The sequence below is a fragment of the Bos javanicus genome, chromosome 3 (genome assembly GCF_032452875.1).
Source record: "Bos javanicus breed banteng chromosome 3, ARS-OSU_banteng_1.0, whole genome shotgun sequence".
Lineage (NCBI taxonomy): Eukaryota > Metazoa > Chordata > Mammalia > Artiodactyla > Bovidae > Bos > Bos javanicus.
Genome location: NC_083870.1, coordinates 11336600 through 11359832, shown reverse-complemented (window position 1 = coordinate 11359832; position 23233 = coordinate 11336600). Strand labels below are relative to the sequence as shown.

Sequence of the window (23233 nt, the reverse complement as noted above, 5' to 3'; positions counted from 1 at the left end):
CATCTCCCAGAACTTGTTCAAACTCATGTTCATTGAGTCAGTGATGCCATCAAATCATGTCATCTTTTGTCATCCCTTTCTCCTCCTGTCTTCAGTCTTTCTCAGCATCATGAACCTATGACCACTGGATATTTATAATACTTTCATATTCTCCCAATCTAGAAGACTTTTACTAATCAAGATATTTGTATCATGTTTCTTAGCAATATTTAGTAAGCTTCCAACAGACTGGAACTATAAAGTAAACCCAAAGTGAATCATTTCACAATATATATAGCCAATATAGTGCTAGTTGCTCAGTTGTGTCCAACTCTTTGTGACCCCATGGCTTGTCCATGGAGTTTTCCAGCCAAAAATGCTGGAGTGAGTATCCATTCCCTTCTCCAGTGGATCTTCCTGATATAGGGATAGAACCCTCATCTCCTGCATTGCAGGCAGATTCTTTACTATCTGGGCCACCAGGGAAACCCTTCACAGTATATATATGTATATCAAATCATCACACTGCACTCTTTAAATATCTTATAATTTTATTTTTTTTCAATTCTATTATCAATAAATCTGGAGAAGAAAGAAAATAATCCAAGGTAAAATTTATCTACAAAGAGAAAAGATTTTATAATCCTACTGTCACATACAATTAATTTAATATTCACAACATGCATATGAGGTAGATGGGTAACTTGCATTATGAGGGACATGTTAAGGGTAAAACCAGAATTATACCAAATTTCTTGTCTCTAGGGGTGGAATCCTTAACCATAAAATTATGCTTTCCATAACTGTATGAAACAAAAAGATAATGTACTGAATGTGAGGTAAATTAAGCCAATTTCAAGGATGTTTTTTAAGTTCTTATGTATTTTTTAAAATTTTTGATTTGGTCCAGCTTATCTATTGTTTAATTGCTTATTCTTTTGGTGTCATATGTAAAAATCCATTGTCTATGCCCAAAGATTTGCTTCTATTTTTTTTTTAACTATGCCATATTTCCCAACAAGGGATCTAACCCACAACCCCTGCATTGGCAGCCCAGGGTCTTAAATACTGGACTACAGGGGAAGTCCCTCAAGGATGTTTCTTTAAAAGGCTATTCAGAAACTTAATGACAGTAAAGCAGCTTATACTTTTAAATGTCAGATTTATTATTTTGGAGTTATGTTATTTTAGATGTTAGAAAACCTAAACTAATTATTGATCAAACAGTTTTTTTTTTTTTTTAATGGACAATTATCTTATTTCCCAAAGCCCAGTTCAGAATAAGCAAATGTCCACTGAGAGATAATTTCTGTTTATGAGTATCTATTCAATAGCATTTTTTGTTCTTTTACATATCCCACTCACAGAAACATTGACTTCAGTTCTAATGTGCAGAAATTAGCTTGAAACTGGAATTACTTTCTAAGTAATGCAAGCTAGTTTCCAAAAGTACAGAGAACTTAGAAGACTGTCTATCATTCTGATTTTGAACTTGAAGCATACCACTCACTGCAGAGATGTCTCTTGTTCCCCACTCTTGCCTCTTTATTAAGACATTTTCTGTTCCTGTAGTCATTTGCCCCCAGTGGCAAAATGTAAAATATTTGGCAGCTGGTATAACTCAGGCAGCAGCTAGTTGAAACAGAAGTTGGCCATAGTGCTGGAGAAGATTCAAAGGGGAAGGTACATGAAAGTTCTCTAATGCGTTTGATCTCCTAACCAACACTCATTAGGTCAATAAGCTGTGTATTACTCTTCAGTTAACATGAAGGAGATGCAGATAACTATTTAGCCATATTAATTGTTGCACACATGGCTGAATACCAGTGCTGCATTTTCTTCCTCCTTTGACTTGCAGTGGGTATAAGACTTATAGAGATAAGGAGTATGCATTAGGTGACATTAGTTTCAGTTTGGGGGGGGTTAATTATACTTCTGTGATTCTCACAGAATTAAGATATGAGAATTTGAATCCTTGAAACTGCTACAACAATTTCTACATCATTTTGTCTTGACATATGCATCAGCAAGTCCCTTTTATTATTACCTATTTTCTCACTTGCAAAATAATAGCCTTGGTCTAGAGTAAAGAATCTCAAACTGGCTGTGAAATAAGACTTCTTAAGAAGTTGAAAATTACGCATGTCAGGGTTGCAAACAAGGCATGTGTGCTAAGTCACTTCAGTTGTGTTCAGCTCTTTGCGACCCCATGGACTGTACCACACCAGGCTCATGTGGCCATTGGATTTTCAAGGCAAGAACACTGGGGTGGTTTGTCATGCTCTCCTCCAGGGGATCTTACCTACCCAGGTATCAAACCCACGTCTCTTATGTCTCCTGCATTGGCAGGTGGGTTCTTTATCCAATAGGCAAACAATGCATACTCTATCAGATTTTCCACAGATTTTTCTGGGAATATGCATTTTAACAACCCCCCAGAGATTCTATAACCATTTCAATCTTAGTTTGGAAACTCTTGTATATGATCAATGATTCACAATTTTTTGTTTGTATCAAGAAGTTTCCTGACACTATTTAAAGAAGCAGGGTGCTAACTGATATTTTGGTCCTGTTAAGTCTATTTTATGATTTTTTGATATGTCACTATTAGGATACTGTTCTTTTTTGCCAGGTTTTATTGTACATCAATCTGGGATATCCCTGGAACAGGGGCATCTACCCAGCACTGTCTTTCTGAGGGCATCCTTAACTTCCTTGTTCCTCAAGCAGTAAATGGCTGGATTGAGAAATGGTACAATGACGGTATAGAGCACAGAGATGACCTTGTTGTGGTTGAAGGTGTACATGGCCCGGGGCCGTGCATAGGTAAAGAGAGTAGAGGAGTAGTAGATAACAACCACTGCCAGGTGAGAAGCACACGTGGAAAAGGCTTTGTGACGTCCCTGGGCAGTAGGAATCCTCAGGATAGTGGCAATTATGGCGGCATATGATGAAACCACAGCCATTAGAGGGAGCAGAATCATCACCAGGGCCAAGAGGAAGTCTACTAGTTCTGCTTGTTCCTTGTTAGAGCAGGTGAGGTTAAGTAGTGGAGAGATATCACAGAAAAAGTGGTTGATGATATTGGACCCACAGTATGACAATCTGGAAATGAACAGAAGCTTCATCATGGAGCTGAAGAAGCCACTACCCCAAGAGGAAGCAGCAAGGCGAGTGGCCATACTGAAGGGCATTAGACTAGGATAACGGAGAGGTTCACAGATGGCTAGGTAGCGGTCATAGGCCATGACTGCCAACAGGACACATTCGGTGCAAGCTAAGGCAATGAAGAAATAGAGTTGGGTCATACAACCTACATAGGAGACTCTATGCTCCTGGGTAAGAAAGGCCCCCAAGACTCGGGGAACAGTGACATTGATATACCATAGCTCCAGGAAGGAGAGATGTCCAAGGAAAAAGAACATTGGGCGATGAAGGCTTGGAGTGAGCCAGATGGTGGAAACAATGAGTGCATTCTCCAACAATGTCAACAAAAAAATTACAAGGAAGAGTGCAAAGAGGAGCAGCTGAAGGGGTGGGGAGGTAGGGAAGTCCACCAAAACAAACTCTACTGTGTGGTCTCCACTCAAATTTCTCATGATCTCTGTCCACTTGATTGCCTGAAAAAGTAACAGGAAGAGCAAGATGATGAAAGACAAATAGATCAAACTGCTGACACCCCCAGATTACAACCTTCTGAAGATACTCAACAGTATATTATCAATTATTTTGTTCCATTTTGTACATCATTTTGTTCCATCCCTTTCCTGTATCACCTCCCACCTCCAGGGAAAAACTCTTAGACTTAAGGATTGTTACTCAATAGCTTAGCAATTATAACAACACTGGGTATTTGATAAATGTTTGCTGAGTGGTTTCAAAACAAGTCTTAGTATTTCAGCATTTATTTTCTTATTTATGATATGTTCTTTTTTTACTTTCCACAAACTTCTAACCCTCATAGAATCTTTACTCAATACTTGTTTATGGAATGGATAAAAGAAAGAATGATAGAAAGATGGAGCTTGAGGGCTTATCTCTCAAGGGAAATTGAACTAAGAAGTAGCTCAGGGACATTACTTGAGCTATAGTTCAAGGCAGTATTGGAGAAGGGTGGTTGGTTTGGGAACTGTTTTTTCATAGTTGGAGAAATAATTCAGTATAAAAGAGAAAATGGAATTCTGTACCAAAAAAAGAGGTAATTTTTTTCATTCATTTTGCAAGTTTTTTAGGTACATTTTCTGTGCTAGAATTGTATTTCTCATTCCCAGGTGATGGGTTGAAAATAGATCACAAAAAGCTATCCATGTTCTAATTCCTGGAACCTGTAAATGTGACATCTATGAGAAAGTCTTTGCAGATGTGCTTAAATTAAAGATATTGACGTAGGAGATTATCCTGGATCATCCCGATAAAACTTAAATGCAATTTCAAGTGTCCTTATAACAGAGAGGCAGAGGGAAATTTGAAATAGATGCACAAAGGAGAAGGCAATATGAAGATGGAAAATAGAGAGTTTTGAAGATTCCAACCTTCAGCCTTGACAACTGCAGTGATGTGGCCATGAAACAAAGAATGCCAGCAGTGCCAGAGACAAAGGAGGTAAAGAATAGACTTTTGCTAGTGTCTTGTGGAAAGTATGTCCCTGACAATACCTTGAACTTGGCCACGTGGCATTGATTTCAGAATTCTCGCCTCCAGAACTGTAAGAGCATAAATTTCTATTGTTTTAAGCCAGCTAATTTGTGGTAAATTTGTACAGCAGTCACAGAAAACAGATACAGCTCTTAAGGTGTGAAAGTGAAAAAGGCATTCCTATGCCTCCTAATCATCCATCTGTGCTTTTGCAATCTCCTATCAATATTGCCAGTGACCTGGCATTCGAGATTGGATCACATTAGATGTCATCAAGCATTTTCATTTTTGGTATAACTTAAGCACTTGTAAAGGCAAAGGAGAAAAGGAATGATATATCACATCTGAATACAGAATTTCAAAGAGTAGCAAGGAGATATGACAAAGCCTTCCTAAGTGATCAATGTGAAGAAACAGAAGAAAATGATACAATGGGAGAGAATAGAGATCCCTTCAAGAAAATTAGAGATACCAAGGGAACATTTCATGCAAAGATGGGTACAATAAAGAACAGAAAATGTATGGACAGAGGCAGAAGATATTAAGAAAGGTGGCAGGAATACACAAAAGAACTATACATAAAAGGTCATCATGATCCAGATAACCAGGATGGTGTAATCACTCACCTAGAGGCAGACATCCTGTGAATGTCTGGAGTGTGAAGTCAAGTGGGCCTTAAGAAGCTTCACTACAAACAAAGCTAGTGGAGGTGATGGAATTTCAGCTGAGCTATTTCAAATCCTAAAAGATGATCCTGTGAAAGTGCTGCATTCAATATTCCAGAAAATTTGCAAAAAAAACAGCAATGGCCACAGGACTGGAAAAGGTCAGTTTTCATACCAATCCAGGAGAAAGGCAATGCCAAAAAATGTTCAAATTACCACACAATTGCACTCATCTCACATGCTAGAAAAGTATTGTTCAACATTCTCCAAGCGAGCCTTCAACAGTACGTGCACCAAGAACTTCCAGGTGTTCAAACTGGATTTAGAAAAGGCAGAGGAACCAGAGATTAAATTGCTAACATCCATTGGATAATAGAAAAACAAGAGTTCCAGATAAATGTATACTTCTGCCTTATTGATTATCCCAAAGCCTTTGACTGTGTGGATCACAACAAACTGGAAAATTCATGAAGAGATCAGAATACCAGACCACCTTACCTGCCTCCTGATAAATCTGTATGCAGGTCAAGGAACAACAGTTAGAACTGGACATGGAATAACAGACTGGTTCCAAACTGGAAAAGGAGTACTTCAAGGTTGAATATTGTCACCTTGTTTATTTTACTTATATGCAAAGTAAATCATATGAAATGCCAGGCTGGGTGAAGCACAAGCTGGAATCAAGATTGCCAAGAGAGATATCAATAACTTCAGATATGCAGATGATGCCACCCTTATGGCAGAAAGTGAAGAAGAACTATAGAGCCTCTTGATAAAAGTGAAAGAGAAGAGTGAAAAAGTTGGCTTAAAATTCAACATTCAGAAAACTAATATCATGGTATCCAGTCCCATCACTTCATGGCAAATAGATTGGGAAATAGTGGAAACAGTGACAGACTTTATTTTTCTGGGCTCCAAAATCACTGCAGATGGTGACTGCAGCCATGAAATTAAAAGAATCTTACTCCATGAAAGGAAAGTTATGACCAACTTAGCATATTAAAAGCAGAGACATTACTTTGCCAACAAATGTCCATCTAGTCAAGGCTATGGTTTTTCCAGTAGTCTTGTATGAATGTGAGAGTTGGACTGTAAAGAAAGCTGAGTGCAGAAGAATAGGTGCTTTTGAACTGTGGTGTTGGAGAAGACTCTTGAGAGTCCCTTGGACTGCAAGGAGATCCAACCAGTCCATCCTAAAGGAAATCAATCAGTCCTGAATATTAATTGAAAGGACTGATGCTGAATCTGAAACTCCAATAGTTTGACCACCTGATGTGAACAGCGGACTCATTGGAAAAGACCCTGATGCTGGGAAAGATTGAAGGTGGCAGGAGAAGGGGACAACATAGCATGAGATGGTTGGATGGCATCGCCGACTCAATGGACATGAGTTTGAGTAAATTCTGGAAGTTAGTGATGGACAGGGAGGCCTGGCATGCTGCAGTCAATGAGGTCTCATAAAGTTGGACACGACTGAGTGACTGAAGTGAACTGAATATATTTTTAAATTGCAAGACGTTTGATTTCTCTACTTACATTTTTTTTTAGTTTGTTCGTTTTCTGTACCCTTGAAACTGTAAAAAGATTTTCTTCTGTATGTTGTTACATAATTTCACAGAGCAATAAAAATATGATGTTTTTAAAGTAATACTTAAAAATATATCAGAATATTAATAATAATTTGAATTGTAATTTTTTTCAGTTGTGTTATGCATTCATGAAGAGTACTTATTACCATAATGAGAAAGAGTTCAGCATCAAATCCAGTCTTACTTTTTATTTTGGAGATACAAACACAGAGAAAAATAATTTACACAATTAAATGACATTCATATGCCATAGCTCAGGGAATGAAATTTGTTTCATTATAGTAAAAACACTAAACTATTTGAAATTTCTATTAGTTGATACATTATCAAAATTATTTTTATTGACCTATTAGTTGATAACTCATTTAGCTTCTATTTCAATTGTGTTGAAAGGAACATAATGGAAACCATGACTTGCAAAAGGATGCACTATCCAGTCATTCACGTTCTCATCACTGACATTGGCACTGATAAACTTTCATTCTGGGGCACTTCCACTCAGTAAGATTCAGTTATGCAAAGGAAGATAAGGTTTTGAAAGGAAAGTAGAAAAGAGGAAGAAATACTTTCTCAAGCAAATACATTTTAAGCAGAGCTGACTGTGGAGTTGAAGATCAGGGAATGATTCCCTTGGAACAATTCATGTCTGGATCTTGAAATATTTTTTGCATCTTCTAGTGTATAATGACCCAGGTTTAGAAAATTGATCTAATGCATTAGAAATTTTTGACTCAGGGGGTAAAGAATCTGCCTGCAGTGCAGAAGACACAGGAGACATGGGTTTTACCCCTGGGTCAGCAAGATTCCTTGGAGGAGGAAATGGCAACCCACTCCAGTATTCTTGCTTGGGAAATCCCAAGGACGGAGGAGCCTGGTGGCCTACAATCCAGAGGGTTGCAAAGAGGAGGATATGACTGAGCCACTAAGCACACACATGATTTTCCAAGAGAGTCTGGAGAGGTGGGAAGTTTGGGAGCTGGATAAGAAGGCAGTACAACATGCCTTGGGGCTAGATGATGATCCAATATAGGAAAAATTCAAAAATGGTGACTGGAAACGCCCAAGAGCCATGGTAAGGGAATTCAGATACTAAAGTAGACTGAGTAAAGACAAAATCTGAATATGGGCCTGTCTTCACACCTCTATTCTCAGTAGCTGGAGCAGTGCCTAGGATATAGGTGCTGTTGTTCAGTCACTCAGTAGTGTCCAACTCTTTGAGACCCCATGGACAGCAACACAGCAGGCTTCCCTGTCCTTCACCATCTCCCGGAACTTACTCCAACTCATGTCCATCCAGTTGGTGATGCCATCCAATCATCTCATCCTCTGTCATCCCCTTCTCCTTATGCCTTCAATCTTTCCCAGCATCAGAGTCATTTCTAATGAGCTGGCTCTTCACATCAGGTGGACAAATTATTGGAAATTCAGTTTCAGCATCTGTCTTTCCTTTAGTATTGATTGTTTTGATCTCTTTGCTGTCTAAGGGACTCTCAAGAGTCTTCTCCAATACCACAGTTCAAAAGCATCAATAGACACTCAAAAATATTAGTGGAATGAGTTTGTCTTGATTTGTGTAATCTTGAGTAAGATTCCTACGTCATTGATACAAAATTTGTATCATTCAGATACAAATTTTATAAATTATACAAATGGAATGCAAACTACAGTTCTTGTTAGTTGTATCACTGCATGAAATTTGGTTGAAACTTCAATTTGCCCCAGGAACAATCCTGAGGGACAGAGGAGAGAGTTGCTAGAAAATGGGGTGGAGAGTGGGAAGCACTCTGGAAAATCGTCATCTGGTTCAGAAGCTTTTTCCTTTTTTATTTACTTTTTTCTTCTGAAGCTTGTCTGGTTCTGCAGACCACAGGGGCTTAAATAATCTGCAGGTTCAAATTCAAACCTGAAGAAGGGTCCCTTGTGCCCAGAGGTGCCCATGACCCTGACTCCTGTCCACTCCTCAGTATTACTTTACGTCATAATCTTCATAGTGTTCTAGCTCAGTTATTGAAAATTGAATACTATTTACTACTCTGACTGCACTGCTATTGCCAAGGATTTTCTTCTCTAGCTATTGCAACTCTGGCCACTAATCCCTGCCAGATATTGTCTCTTCCCATTTTCTACACCCTGTTCCAATCTACCTTCCCTACCCACAGTATTCAGATCCCCCAGGTAATATGGCTATATCAATGTAATACATGCTCTTAACTCCTGTGTTATTTGCCCACCTCCCCACCATTTTTTTATGTACTCTAACTTCTGGGCAACATGTTTTCTCCCTTGTCATTCTCAGAGAAACACTTTATTGACACTTCAGGATTTTTATGGCATCAGGGTAGCATTCTACCACCATGACAGCACAGGGCAGATGAACCTGAAGCTTCAGCAATCACACAGAGGTGAGCTGTTTAAACACACTTCTGATTTGACAGCTTAGGTTCCAAAAAATAATTAGTGAGGAAGATCTCTAAGATTTTTTTCATTGAACCTCCCTTTAGAACCAAGAGCAGCTCTTTATCCGTAGGTCCTCTTAGGACTAAATTATATGGATGGTATCATACAATTCATCTTTTGCTTACTGTCAAATGCTCCCTTTCATGGTTACCTTCTCTTCCTACATCTATCAACCACTAGTCTTATTTAGTCCTGCAATCACATCAGAGTTATTTAAGACATCACTCTGTTTTCTACTTCTGGTCCTTTGCACATGATAAACATTATAAATATCAATTCTTCTGTGACGACTTTGTCCAGTAGACCACTCACATCTGTTGCTGTGACTATGACTCTGTTAACAGACCTAGGGAGCATTTATGTAGTTTCCTGGATTTTTCCTCCTCAAGAACAGGAAAAACTCACTTCTTTATCCTCACTAAGTGCTTTACATATCATATGTAACCAATAATTTATAATTTGGGAAAATTAAGGTTCCTCTACCTGTTTTTTAAATTTATCACATAGAGATGCTGTTACTGCTGGTCATAGTATCTGTCATTCCTAAATCATTGGCTTATATGACAATTAAAGAGACAATTTAGGTGAGAATGATTTGGCCAGAGTGTCAAATGTCCTCAATATTTTAAAACAACTAGTGATTTTATAGGTCTGTAGATCTGAAATCCACAGTTTTCCTCAGCTGGATGGGGTGACTTGGGCCAGCTCAAATGTCTATTTATACCAGCATAATTTCTTTGATTTCTGTCTGACTTTTACTTAATGCTGCTGCTGCTGCTAAGTCGCTTCAGTCATGTCCGACTCTGTGTGACCTCATAGACGGCAGCCCACCAGGCTCCCTCGTCCCTGGGATTCTCTAGGCAAGAACACTGGAGTGGGTTGCCATTTCCTTCTCCAATGAAGGAAAGTAAAAAGTGAAAGTGAAGTTGCTCAGTCGTGTCCGACTCTTAGCGACACCATGGACTGCAGCCCGCCAGGCTCCTCCGTCCATGGGATTTTCCAGGCAAGAGTACTGGAGTGGGGTGCCATTGCCTTCTCTGGACTTCTACTTCATAGATCTTACATAAATGAAGCTGAACAATAAATTGCCTGACTCCTAATGATGTTCTTCAGGAAGCTACATATACGTTTGTCCAGAGACAAACTGGGCAGAGACGTATACACAGGTATATCTCATTTTCAGAGTAAATTAAGTCTATTTTGTTTTCTTTGATATCTGTCTTTGATCATCACAAATTGAATACTCATAACTCAGTTAGCAAAGAACTTGGTGAATCAACAATTGAGAGTCCTGATTCCTGTCTGAAATCACTATCATGACTATCATAGTCTGTGTCCATATGGCATTCAGAGAAGACATAAAAATAAAATTGATTAGTGTGTTCAAGGTACTTAGTACTTTTTATGTGCTGGCTTAATCCTTATAAGAGCACAATGAGTTTAAGCACTTTGTTCTCTATAAATGACAGAAAGATGAGTGATTTTTTTTTCAAGATCATACATCTAGAAAATAGTGGAGCTGGGGTAAAGTCAGATGATCTGTTCATGGATGTTTGGGAACAAAATTGTTATCCTATAAACTTCCATGGAAATTGGTAGATGTTCATAAGTACAGTATACATCCAGATAAACTCACTCATTCGGGTTGAAACAAATTGTGCTTTGTTTTGCCATGTTATGTTGCATTGTGTTTGGGCTCATCTGTGCATGACAGTAAAATTCAACCAGTAGTTCTTTAAAATCTCATTTAAATTTGGGATATATAGATATGGACTGAAGAAAGTAGTAGGTATGGGTTTGGACCTGGTCTTAGGGCAAGAAGTGCTACTTTCTGAATATATATAAATTGGTGTCTGACTCTCCTACTATCAAGTTCTGCTCTCTGGATCCCCCTTTCCATAAACAATTTCCTATTTTTTCTATCACATTCAAGATCTCCGACACTTCTCCACTATGTAGCTTAAGAAGATTCTTATATTTGTGAACATTTCAAATGTATATTTCTCAGGCACCAAATCCTTAATAATAAATATTCAGAGATGAGTAAAAGAACAGGGTACTAGGCATGAGCTGCTTGGACAACTAAGCTTTTTGAGATTTTTAAGCCAATTGAGCATCTGAAGAAACCAAGAGTTTTCTCATTATTACGAGGAATCAGAAAACCAAAGGGAACTGAGGAAGGATCTGAGGGTATCTAGCCTGAGTAAGGAGAAGGCGATGGCACCCCAGCCCAGTACTCTTGCCTGGAAAATCACATGGACAGAGGAGCCTGGTAGGCTGCAGTCCATGGGGTCACTAAGAGTTGGACACGACTGAAGTGACTTAGCAGCAGCAGCAGCAGCCTGAGTAAAGATAACATCTTCATAGAGTTTCATCTTTTTTTCCTTTGATTGCCAGTCCTCTGCATTCACTCAAATACCCATCTTAGGATGTTTATCAGTAAGTTAGTTACCTTTCTCTGTCAAGCAGGGGTGGGCAGCCCCAGCCACTCTTCAGTAAAGTTGATGTTTCATGCTGGTCTCTGAGTAATGTGTGGCATGACAGGAAAGAGGTTTGGCAGATGGCTTAAGAGGGCATACTTCTTAAGTAAGCAGGAGCAGCAGTAGATAGCCCTTATAATCACGTCTTTAGGATATGATCCCTTAAGACACACTGCCATGGTGATTTACCTCTCCCTACGAAGACTATGTCCAAGTCACCTCAGGGACCATTTGTTCAAGGAAATCCATGATACGATAAAAGAACACAATCTGGAGGGACACAGCTCTGGAGGAACGCAGGATAAAGTCCTTGAGTTCATTGCCAGAGTGTCATCTGTGCAGTGCTTCTACAAATTCTATTTTTAGAGGTGCTGAAGAGGTTATTTGTCTGCATACTAGACAAATATAAAACTAACTCAAATTTAAATTCTGTTGAGGAAATTACAAAATACAGTAAGCGAGTTAAGGACTAATTCTGGCAACCTCTCTAAGCTATTAAATGTTGAGAAAATATTATTTGTCAAACTCTGTCCACTTTTGCATTTATATAACTTGTCTGTATGTGTGAAGGAGAGATTCTTTATTTCCCATGTGTAAGTCTACAGGCTCCAAAGAGGAAAGCATTCTTTCTTGTTTGCCCCCTTTCATATCCTTTTTTGAATAGAACTGGGCTTGGAGAGCACATAGGAAGACCTCAGGATAATTGGATGAAGGTATGCAGAGGAGTAATTTCAGATTCATAATTTCTGGTACAAACCTAAATCTGTTGAAAATACATTTTTTTTTCTTCTGTCATAAATCTGGGTGTCCTGACTGCCATTCATGTCCTGTCAGTCCTTTTGCTTCCCAGTCTACTAGAACTGTCCCAAATGGGGTAGATTATTTCCTATGATTTCAGTTCAGTTCAGTTCAGTTGCTCAGTCATGTATGACTCTTTGGGACCCCATGAATTGCAGCATGCCAGGCCTCCCTGTCCATCACCAACTCCTGGAGCCCACTCAAACTCATGTCCATTGAGTCGGTGATGCCATCCAACCATCTCGTCTTCTGTTGTCCCCTTCTTCTCCTGCCCTCAATCTTTCCCAGTGTCACAGTCTTTCCAAATGAGTCAGCTCTTCGGATCAGGTGGCCAAAGATATTCTTTATCACTGGAAATGTTCAAAGAGAGACCAAAAACATCCTGTTTAGAATGCAATATTGGGGAGTGAACCCACCTAATATAAGTAATTTTTACTCCTCTCTGTAATGAGGTTTATTGTTATTGCAAAATGGTGGTTTAGTCACTAAGTCATGTATGACTCTTGTGGCCCCATGGACTGTAGCCTGTCAGGCTCTTCTGTCCATGGGATTTTCCTGGCAAGGATACTGGAGTGGGTTACCATTTTCTTCTCCAGGGGATCTTCCCAACCCAGGGATTGAACCTGGATCTCCTGCATTGCAGGCAGATTTTTTACTGATTGAGCTATGAGGGAAGCAAAACAATAGGGCTTTAAACATAGTCTTTACAATGGATTAGATGATGCTATAAGGTGTATTTCTGAGTTTTAGCCTGAAGGAGTGAGGAGATGCTAACTCTTAGAAAACACAAAAGGAGGAACAACATAAGAAAATCAGTGATGCGTTCAGTCTTAACACACTAAGTGCAAAAAAAGAGGCAGGTATATACAGCAGTAAGTTAGAAATATTGGCCTGGGTTTTGCCAATCTTTATAAATTTTTAAATACTAAAAACTAGTAAATATAACAGGAGTAAATTTGACAGATTTAATGAGAAAACCAGATATTATAAAAAGAGAGAAAGATGAACAAGAGCTTGAAAATGGCCGTTGGTAGACCAAAGAAGTGAAAAGATCAAAAGTTGGCTAAGAAAAGAATCATGACAGCTGTTTTTTTGAGGGGAAGGGGTATATAGCTTCAGAAAGGAGAGGGAGATGAGAAAAACGAGAAAGTATCTTAGTAATCAAGTGAAGCAGAAAGGAGTGCTTTTATACTTTTTCCAATGGATGCTGGAAAAATATGTACAATTGTCATTCATTGGACACTTTAAGTTTTAAGAAAAATCTCATTTAGTTATCTTCACACAATGTAGCTACAGTCTCAATGATCAAGTCCCTTAAAGTGGTTGAAATGAGACAGAATTTATTTCTGTCTTATATAACACCAGTGACAATCAGTTCACAGTAGGCAAGGCTGGCACTGCAGCTTAGCATCACAAAGTTGTACAAGTCACAGAGTGGTTCTGCCATTCTCAAAATAAGGCTTCTATTTCAGAGTTCAAAGTACTGGTTTCCCATTCCTAGCCATCAGGAAAGCAGAAAGAGAAATGCTGCTCTTAAGGGAGACATGTAGACATTGCACCCATTATTTCATCTTACATGTGATTGGAAAAACTTAGTTGCTTAGCTAATCCTGGATGCAAAGGAGGCTAAGAAATATAGTAACAATTATAATTAGCCACCAGCTATACCCATGTGCATGTAAATCTGGGGACTCATTCTTCAGTTCTTTTGTTGTATTTGTCACTTGTGCCAATAACATGCTGCAGTTGCATAATGAGAACTGTTATCTGTTAAAACAAATAATGCTAAATTGTTCTTCAATAATATCTTGCTGCTGCTGCTGCTGCTAAGTCACTTCAGTCATGTCCGACTCTGTGCAACCCCATAGTTGGCAGCCCACCAGGCTCCCCCATCCCTGGGATTCTCCAGGCAAGAACACTGGAGTGGGTTGCCATTTCCTTCTCCAATGCATGAAACTGAAAAGTGAAAGTGAAGTCACTCAGTCATGTCCAATTCTTCGCGACCCCATGGACTGCAGCCTACCAGGCTCCTCCATCCATGCGATTTTGCAGGCAAGAGTACTGGAGTGGGTTACCATCACCTTCTCTGCCAATAATATCTTGGCTACTTGTAAATCCATATAAATTTTAATATACTTCATTTTCAGACACAAACAAGGAAATTATTAGAATTCCCGTTGGTATTTTCTTGAAACATAGATTTTTATGGAAAGAATGGACATTTATACAACATTGAGTCTTCTAACCCATGAAATTATATAACTCATAATTTACATATTTTAAAAAGTATTTTAGTAATTCTTTACAAATTTCCCTGTAGAGACTTTGCTTGTCTTTTATGAATTTTGTTCCAAGGTGTTTGATAGTTTTAAAGCTTTTACATGTAGTATACACTTTTATACTACATTATAGTTGTTAATTTAAGAAACTACAATTGATTTATGTTCATGTGTCCAGCAGTATATTGATTATTAATTCTAATAATTTGCATGCAGTTTATTTTGGATTTTATAACATACAATATTATAAAGAAATGGCCCTTTGTCTTCTTTATAAAGCTAATGTATTTTATTTCTTTTCTTTTCTTACTATACTGACAGTCTAGAATAGCATGGAATAGGATTGATGAGAGAAGTTTTTCTTGTCTTGTTCCTAATTTAACCTGGACAGATTTAAGTATTTTACCATAAAGTAAAAAGTTTGATAATCTTCATTAGTTTAAGGAATTTCCTCTTAATTTCTGTTACACTACAAGCTTTTTTCTCTATCACCTGAATGGATATTAAATATTATCAAAAGATTTTTTGTACCAATGAATAATCTCATGATTAGTATTTTTTCTTCTGATAATTACACCGAATGATTTCCAAATGTGAAAACTTTACATTTCTGAACTAAATTGAACTTGAGTATATGTATTTGGTTGGTTTTATTTTACTTGAGATTTTTACATCTATGTTCCTGGGAGAGATTTCAAGATATAGTGTATGGTTTGGTGGTGGTTTAGTTGCAAAGTTATGTACAACTCTTGCAACTGCATGGACTGTAAACCACCAGGCTCCTTTGTCCATGGGATTTCTCAAGTACGAATACTGGAGTGGGTTGCCTTTTCCTTTTCCAGGGGATCAAATCTGGGTCTCTTGCATTGCATGTGGATTTCTTACTGACTGAGCCACCAGGGAAGCCCCAGTACATGGTTTATACTAGCCAAAAAAAAAAAAAAAGGCTCAAGCTGGTTCTAGAAAAGGCAGAGGAACCAGAGATCAAATTGCTAACATCTGCTGAATCACAGAAAAACCAAGAGAGTTCCAGAAAAACATCTACTTCTGCTTTATTGACTATGCCAAAGCCTTTGACTGTGCAGATCACAATAAACTGTGGAAAATTCTGAAAGAGATGGGAATACCAGACCATCTGACCTGTCTCTTAAGAAACCTATATGCAGGTCAGGGAGCAAAGGCTAGAACTGGACATGGAACAACAGACTGGTTCCAAATAGGAAAAGGAGTACGTCAAGACTGTATATTGTCACCCTGCTTATTTAACTTATATGCAAAGTATATCATGAAAAATTCTGGGCTGGGAGAAGCACAAGCTGGAATCAAGATTGCAGGGAGAAATATCAATAACCTCAGATATGCAGAAGACACCACCCTTACTGCAGAAATTGAAGAACCTTGCATCCCTGGGATATAAAAACCATATGATTATCTCAATAGATGCAGAGAAAGCCTCTGACAAAATTCAACATCCATTTATGATAAAAACTCTTCAGAAAGCAGGAATATAAGGAACATACCTCAACATAATAAAAGCTATATATGTCAAACCCACAGCAAACATTATCCTCAATGGTGAAAAATTGAAAGCATTCCCTCTAAAGTCAGGAACAAGACAAGGGTGCCCACTTTCACCACTACTATTCAACATAGTATTGGAAGTTTTGGCCACAGCAGTCAGAGCAGAAAAAGAAATAAAAGGAATCCAAATTGGAAAAGAAGAAGTAAAACTCTCACTATTTGCAGATGACATGATCCTCTACATAGAAAACCCTAAAGACTCCACCAGAAAATTACTAGAACTAATCAATGATTATAGTAAAGTTGCAGGATATAAAATCAACACACAGAAATCCTTTGCATTCCTATACACTAATAATGAGAAAACAGAAAGAGAAATTAAGTAAACAATTCCATTCACCATTGCAACAGAAAGAATAAAATACTTAGGAATATATCTACCTAGAGAAACTAAAGACCTATACATAGAAAACTATAAAACACTGGTGAAAGAAATCAAAGAGGACACTAATAGATGGAGAAATATACCATGTTCATGGATTGGAAGAATCAATATAGTGAAAATTAGTATACTACCCAAAGCAATTTATAGATTCAATGCAATCTCTATCAAGCTACCAACGGTATTCTTCACAGAGCTAGAACAATTTCACAATTTGTATGGAAATACAACAAACCTCGAATAGCCAAAGCTATCTTTAGAAAGAAGAATGGAACTGGAGGAATCAATCTACCTGACTTCAGGCTCTACTACAAAGCCACAGTCATCAAGACAGTATGGTACTGGCACAAAGACAGAAATATAGATCAATGGAACAAAATAGAAAGCCCAGAGATAAATCCACACACATATGGACACCTTATCTTTGACAAAGGAGGCAAGAATATACAATGGATTAAAGACAATCTCTTTAACAAGTAGTGCTGGGAAATCTGGTCAACCACTTGTAAAAGAATGAAACTAGAACACTTTCTAACACCATATACAAAAATAAACTCAAAATGGATTAAAGATCTAAACATAAGACCAGAAACTATAAAACTCCTAGAGGAGAACATAGGCAAAACACTCTCTGACATACATCACAGCAGGATCCTCTATGACCCACCTCCCAGAATATTGGAAATAAAAGCAAAAATAAACAAATGGGACCTAATTAAAATCAAAAGCTTCTGCACATCAAAGGAAACTATTAGCAAGGTGAAAAGGCAGCCTTCAGAATGGGAGAAAATAATAGCAAATGAAGCAACTGACAAACAACTAATCTCAAAAATATACAAGCAACTCCTACAGCTCAACTCCAGAAAAATAAATGACCCAATCAAAAAATGGGTCAAAGAACTAAATAGAAATTTCTCCAAAGAAGACATACAGATGGATAACAAACACATGAAAAGATGCTCAACATCACTTATTATTAGAGAAATGCAAATCAAAACCACTATGAGATACCATTTCACACCAGTCAGAATGGCTGCGATCCAAAAGTCTACAAGCAATAAATGCTGGAGAGGGTGTGGAGAAAAGGGAACCCTCTTACACTGTTGGTGGGAATGCAAACTAGTACAGCCACTATGGAGAACAGTGTGGAGATTCCTTAAAAAACTGGAAATAGAACTGCCATACGACCCAGCAATCCCACTGCTGGGCATACACACTGAGGAAACCAGAAGGGAAAGAGACATGTGTACCCCGATGTTCATCGCAGCACTGTTTATAATAGCCAGGACATGGAAGCAACCTAGATGTCCATCAGCAGATGAATGGATAAAGAAAGCTGTGGTACATATACACAATGGAGTATTACTCAGCCATTAAAAAGAATACATTTGAATCAGTTCTAATGAGGTGGATGAAACTGGAGCCTATTATACAGAGTGAAGTAAGCCAGAAAGAAAAACACCAATACAGTATACTAATGCATATATATGGAATTTAGAAAGATGATAACAATAACCCTGTGTACGAGACAGCAAAATAGACACTGTCCATAGAACAGTCTTATGGACTCTGTGGGAGAGGGAGAGGGTGGGAAGATTTGGGAGAATGGCATTGAAACATGTATAATATCATGTATGAAATGAGTTGCCAGTCCAGGTTCGATGCACGATACTGGATGCTTGGGGCTGGTGCAGTGGGATGACCCAGAGGGATGGGATGGGGAGGAGGAGGGAGGAAGGTTCAGGATGGGGAACACATGTATACCTGTGGTGGATTCATTTTGATATTTGGCAAAACTAATACAATTTGTAAAGTTTAAAAATAAAATAAAATTTTAAAAAATAATAATAATTCAAAAAGAAGAAAAAAAAAGAAATTGAAGAACCTCTTGATGAAAGTGAAGGAGGAGAGTGGAAAATTTGGCTTAAAGCTCAACATTCAGAAAACTAAGATCAGGGCATCTGGTCCCATCACTTCATGGCAGATACATGGGAAAACAGTGGAAACAGTGTCAGACTTTATTTTGGGGGGCTCCAAAATCACTGCAGATGGTGATTGCAGCCATGAAATTAAAAAACACTTACCCCTTTGAAGGAAAGTTATGACCAACCTAGATAGCATATTCAGAAGCAGAGACATTACTTGGTCAACAAAGGTCCATCTAGTCAAGGCTATGGTTTTTCCAGTGGTCATGTATGGATGTGAGAGTTGGACTGTGAAGAAAGCTGAGCACCAAAGAATTGATGCTTTTGAACTGTGGTGTTGGAGAAGACTCTTGAGAGTCCTTTGGACTGCAAGGAGATCCAACCAGTCCATCCTAAAGGAGATCAATCCTGGGTGTTCATTGGAAGGACTGATGCTGAAGCTGAAACTCCAATACTTTGGCTACCTCACGCAAAGAGTTGACTCATTGGAAAAGACCCTAATGCTAGGAGGGATTGGGGGCAGGAGGAGAAGGGGACGACAGAGGATGAGATTGCTGGATGGCATCACCGACTCGATGGACATGGGTTTGGGTAGACTCTGGGAGTTAGTGATAGACAAGGAGGCCTAGCGTGCTGCGATTCATGGGCTTGCAAAGAGTCGGACATGACTGAGTTACTGAACTGAACTGAGCCAAAAAAAAAAAAAAAAATGAGTTGAGGGTATTTATTCTTATCTATTCCATGTAATCTCTTTGTGCAGTTTGGAGCAATTTCCACTTTGAGAGTTTGGCAGAATCTATCAGTGACATTAAAGGACCCAGATACTTAATGTGATAAGTATTGGGGCAGTTTGAAAATGGGTTGGAAAACAATTTCCAGACACAGAGTATTTCAGTAAGGAATCAGTTTATTAAGAACAAAGAATAGAGATAATATGGGCACTGTGAGTCCAGTGGGTCAACACTTCCTGATAGACCAAGGAAAGCTGACACTTTTTGTGGGTCAGTATCCAACTTGGGGGCTTCCCTGATAGCTCAGTTGGTAAAGAATCCACCTGCAATGTAGGAGACCTTGGTTTGATTCCGGATTGGGAAGATTCACTTGAGAACGGGTAGGCTACCCACTCCAGTATTCTTGGGCTTCCCTGGGGGCTCACCTGGTAAAGAATCCAACTGCAATGCCAATTTGTATAGCCTCAAGGCAAAGAAAGTTCCTGGTGGGAGACTGGCATTAGATGACTGGTTAGGGGACTATTGGGTGACTACTGGGGTGGGCATATTTGCTAATTTGGAGTCAGGAAGCTTGCTGTTGATGATGAGGGGGTCTTTCGGCAACATTTACAGAGGCTGTGAGTCAGTTCCAGACATAATCCTTGGTTCTGGGCTCTACTTCTGTGACCTTGATGGAAGGCCTTGCACCTGTGGCCTTAGGGCAGAACTCACAAGAAATGTTAATTAAAATTCATTTTCTTGAGAATTAAATAACTTTTTCTTCTTATGTCAGTTTTAGTATGTATTTTATAGGATTTTTCCCACTTTGTTTAAATTCTCAAATTATGTTATGAACATAATATAATTTACAGAATTCTCTTATCTTTAATGTCTATCTTTAATGTTTAATGAAACATCCAGATTTCAATTCTTAAGATTGTTTGTGTCTTCTGTTTTTATTTATTCATAAATTTCATCAAGGAATATTATTTTTCACAGTCTTTTTGTGCTTAGCTATTACTAAATTTTAAAGATGAATGCTTATCTTATAAATATTCAACCTATGAACATTTTAAATGCTATATATTTTGAATGCTATGTATTTCATCCAAGCACTGAAAAGCTACATCCACAAGCTTTGACTTGAAGTATTTTTATTTCCTCCAGTTCAAATATTTTTTCTAATATTCACGGGGTTTCTTGATTGATTTACTTTTTATTTAGAAATGTGTTTCTTGACTTCTAAACATTTAGATATTTTCTAGGTTTTAATTTTTAGGAATGGAGAGAAATACTACTAAAGCAATAAGCACAAATGTAAAGGGCAAATATTCTGCCTGCATGTGTATTACAAAAATAGTCCCAGGGAAGAAAACAGTCACAGCAATAGATAACCTGAGTTGGGGTAAGGGCATAATAATTTTCACCCATTATCTTACTTATCTTTAGAACATTCACATAAATAATGTAGGTCAGAAACTATTCCAAAGGCTTTATATATTTTATATACACCAATCCTTTGTATAGTAATTGTATCCTTCATGAAAGGACATGTTAGCAGCAGAACTGAGAAAGGATTCAGAAAATTCTTAAGCTTGTATGTTGGGAATTTCACTAAGATTACTAAAAACTTCTCTGTGATATATAAACTATACAATATTTATTTTCCTCTAGGTAAAATAAGTGTTTGGTTCTGTGTATGCCTTTTTACCTTCATTACCTATAGTCTGCCAAAATTATTCAAAAACACTTTTTTGTTGTTAAACCACTCAATATTGAGGCATTTTTTTAAGGTTAGCTGTTTAACGCCCTCTTCATAAAGAAAGTAGAGTTTATATTCAGCCTTTGACAGGTTCCCATAGACTTAGAACATATAGACTTTACTGTCCAATTTACTTATTTGAATCATTGTTCCAAAACATCCTGTGTAGTTAGAATCTAGTATCTAATTCTGATGGACACAATCATGAACAAAGTTATTAAAAATCATTAATAGTTTGGCATGGAACTTAACAAATATATATATTTACACATAGTTGAATATTTATACGTACTATAGCTCATATCAGAAATGGTTTATATCCTGAAGGAACAAATCAGTTCCTTACAATATTACCTAGAAAATTACCTAGAAAAAGCATTTCTTTTAGTGAAATGGTCAAAGGTTTTGCTTTTTTTCTTTCCATAATCTTGCTTTCCTCATTGCATCAAAAGTGAAGTGCACCCAGAGATTCATTGATAGAAGCCTAAAATCTGCAGGGACGGAGAATAGAAGTCATTGGACACCTTTCTTTCAGGCCAAGTAAGTGCTTGTCAAGGCATAGGTCCCAGACTCAGTCACTTGATCCCCATACGTCAACCTCTGGAAAAAGGTAAATGGTACAGATTTCACATGTCACAGGGTAAATGCCTCCTGACTTATGAGAACATTCAGTTATGTATGTTCTTATAATCTTCCATAATCCAAGATTGCTTATTCAAGAAATGTGTCTTTCCAAGGGCCTTTCTGAAAGCATTCTTCATGTCCTTATTCCTGAGGCTAAAAATGAGAGGGCTGAGGAAAGGAGTGAGGACAGTGTAAGGAACTGCGATCACTGTGTCATCTCCCCCTGATGCTTCTGGCTTCAGATACACAATAGATGCAAAACCAAAGTGGATGATGACCACTGTGAGGTGGGAGGCACAGGTAGAAAATGCCTTCTGCTTGCCCTCAGCTGACGGGATCTTGAGGACAGTGGAAAGAATGAAAATGTAAGTGAGGATAATGAGCAGAAAGGTGCCCATCAAGCCTGACACTGAGATTGCTGTTACAATGAATTCTGTGAGTTCGCTGTCTAGACAGGACAGCCTCACAATAGCCCTCATATGACAGAAGAAGTGTTCTACAAGATTGGGACTGCAGAAAGAGCCCCTGAATATCAACGCAATCTCTGTCACAGAAATAAAGAAGCCAGCAGCCCAAGCAGAGACCACAAGTTTTCCACATGCCATATTGGTCATAAGCAAAGGATATCTGAGAGGGTTGCAGATGGCCAGGAAGCGATCATATCCCATCAAAGTGAGAAGGATACAGTGAGTGCCACCAAGTCCCAAGAAGAAATACATCTGCAAGGCACAACCTATGACTGAAATGCTTCTTTTCTTGGCCAGGAGATCTGCCAGCATCCTGGGGATAATGGTCAGAGTGTAGCAGGTCTCAGAGAAAGAGAGTGCACCAAGGAAGAGGTACATGGGTGTGTGGAGATGTCTGTCCACCCAAGTAAGACTCATGATGGTCAGGTTACCTGTGAGGGTGAGAAGGTAGAGGCAAAAGAAAACCACAAAGAGGAATGTCTGTGCATGTGGGTAAACAGAAAAGCCAACAAGAATGAACTCTTTCAGGACTGTCTGATTGATCTTCATTGTTGAATTTTCTGAAATATGAAAGAAAGACAAATAAATATTAAACTTTCCTTTTTTTAAACTTTCCATTATTTTTTGAAATGGTTTAAATAGATAAATAGTGAAATTTTCAATTTTTTAAAAAATCATTTTTTTTGTTTATTTATGTTTGTTCATGCTGGGTCTTCATTGTCGCACATGGGATTTTTTTAGTTGCAGCGAGCAGCGACTACTCTCTAGTTGCACGCACGGACTTCTCATTGTGGTGCCTTGTCTTGTTGTGGCATGCAGGATCTAGGGCATATGTTCAGTAGTTGTGGCACATGGGTTTATTTGCCCTGTGGTATGTGGAATCTTCCTGGACGAAGGATC

General features: G+C 38.3%; 2 protein-coding genes across 2 annotated transcripts; both read right to left on the bottom strand.

The window, feature by feature from the left end:
* Positions 1-2624: 2624 nt before the first annotated feature.
* Positions 2625-3918, bottom strand: LOC133245268 (olfactory receptor 6P1). The gene has a single exon (XM_061413205.1). The coding sequence runs from the start codon at positions 3576-3578 to the stop codon at positions 2625-2627; it is 954 nt and encodes a 317-aa protein (XP_061269189.1). The 5' UTR covers positions 3579-3918.
* Positions 3919-21910: 17992 nt separating this feature from the next.
* Positions 21911-22918, bottom strand: LOC133245075 (olfactory receptor 10X1-like). The gene has a single exon (XM_061412983.1). The coding sequence runs from the start codon at positions 22880-22882 to the stop codon at positions 21911-21913; it is 972 nt and encodes a 323-aa protein (XP_061268967.1). The 5' UTR covers positions 22883-22918.
* Between the last annotated feature and the right edge of the window lie 315 nt (positions 22919-23233).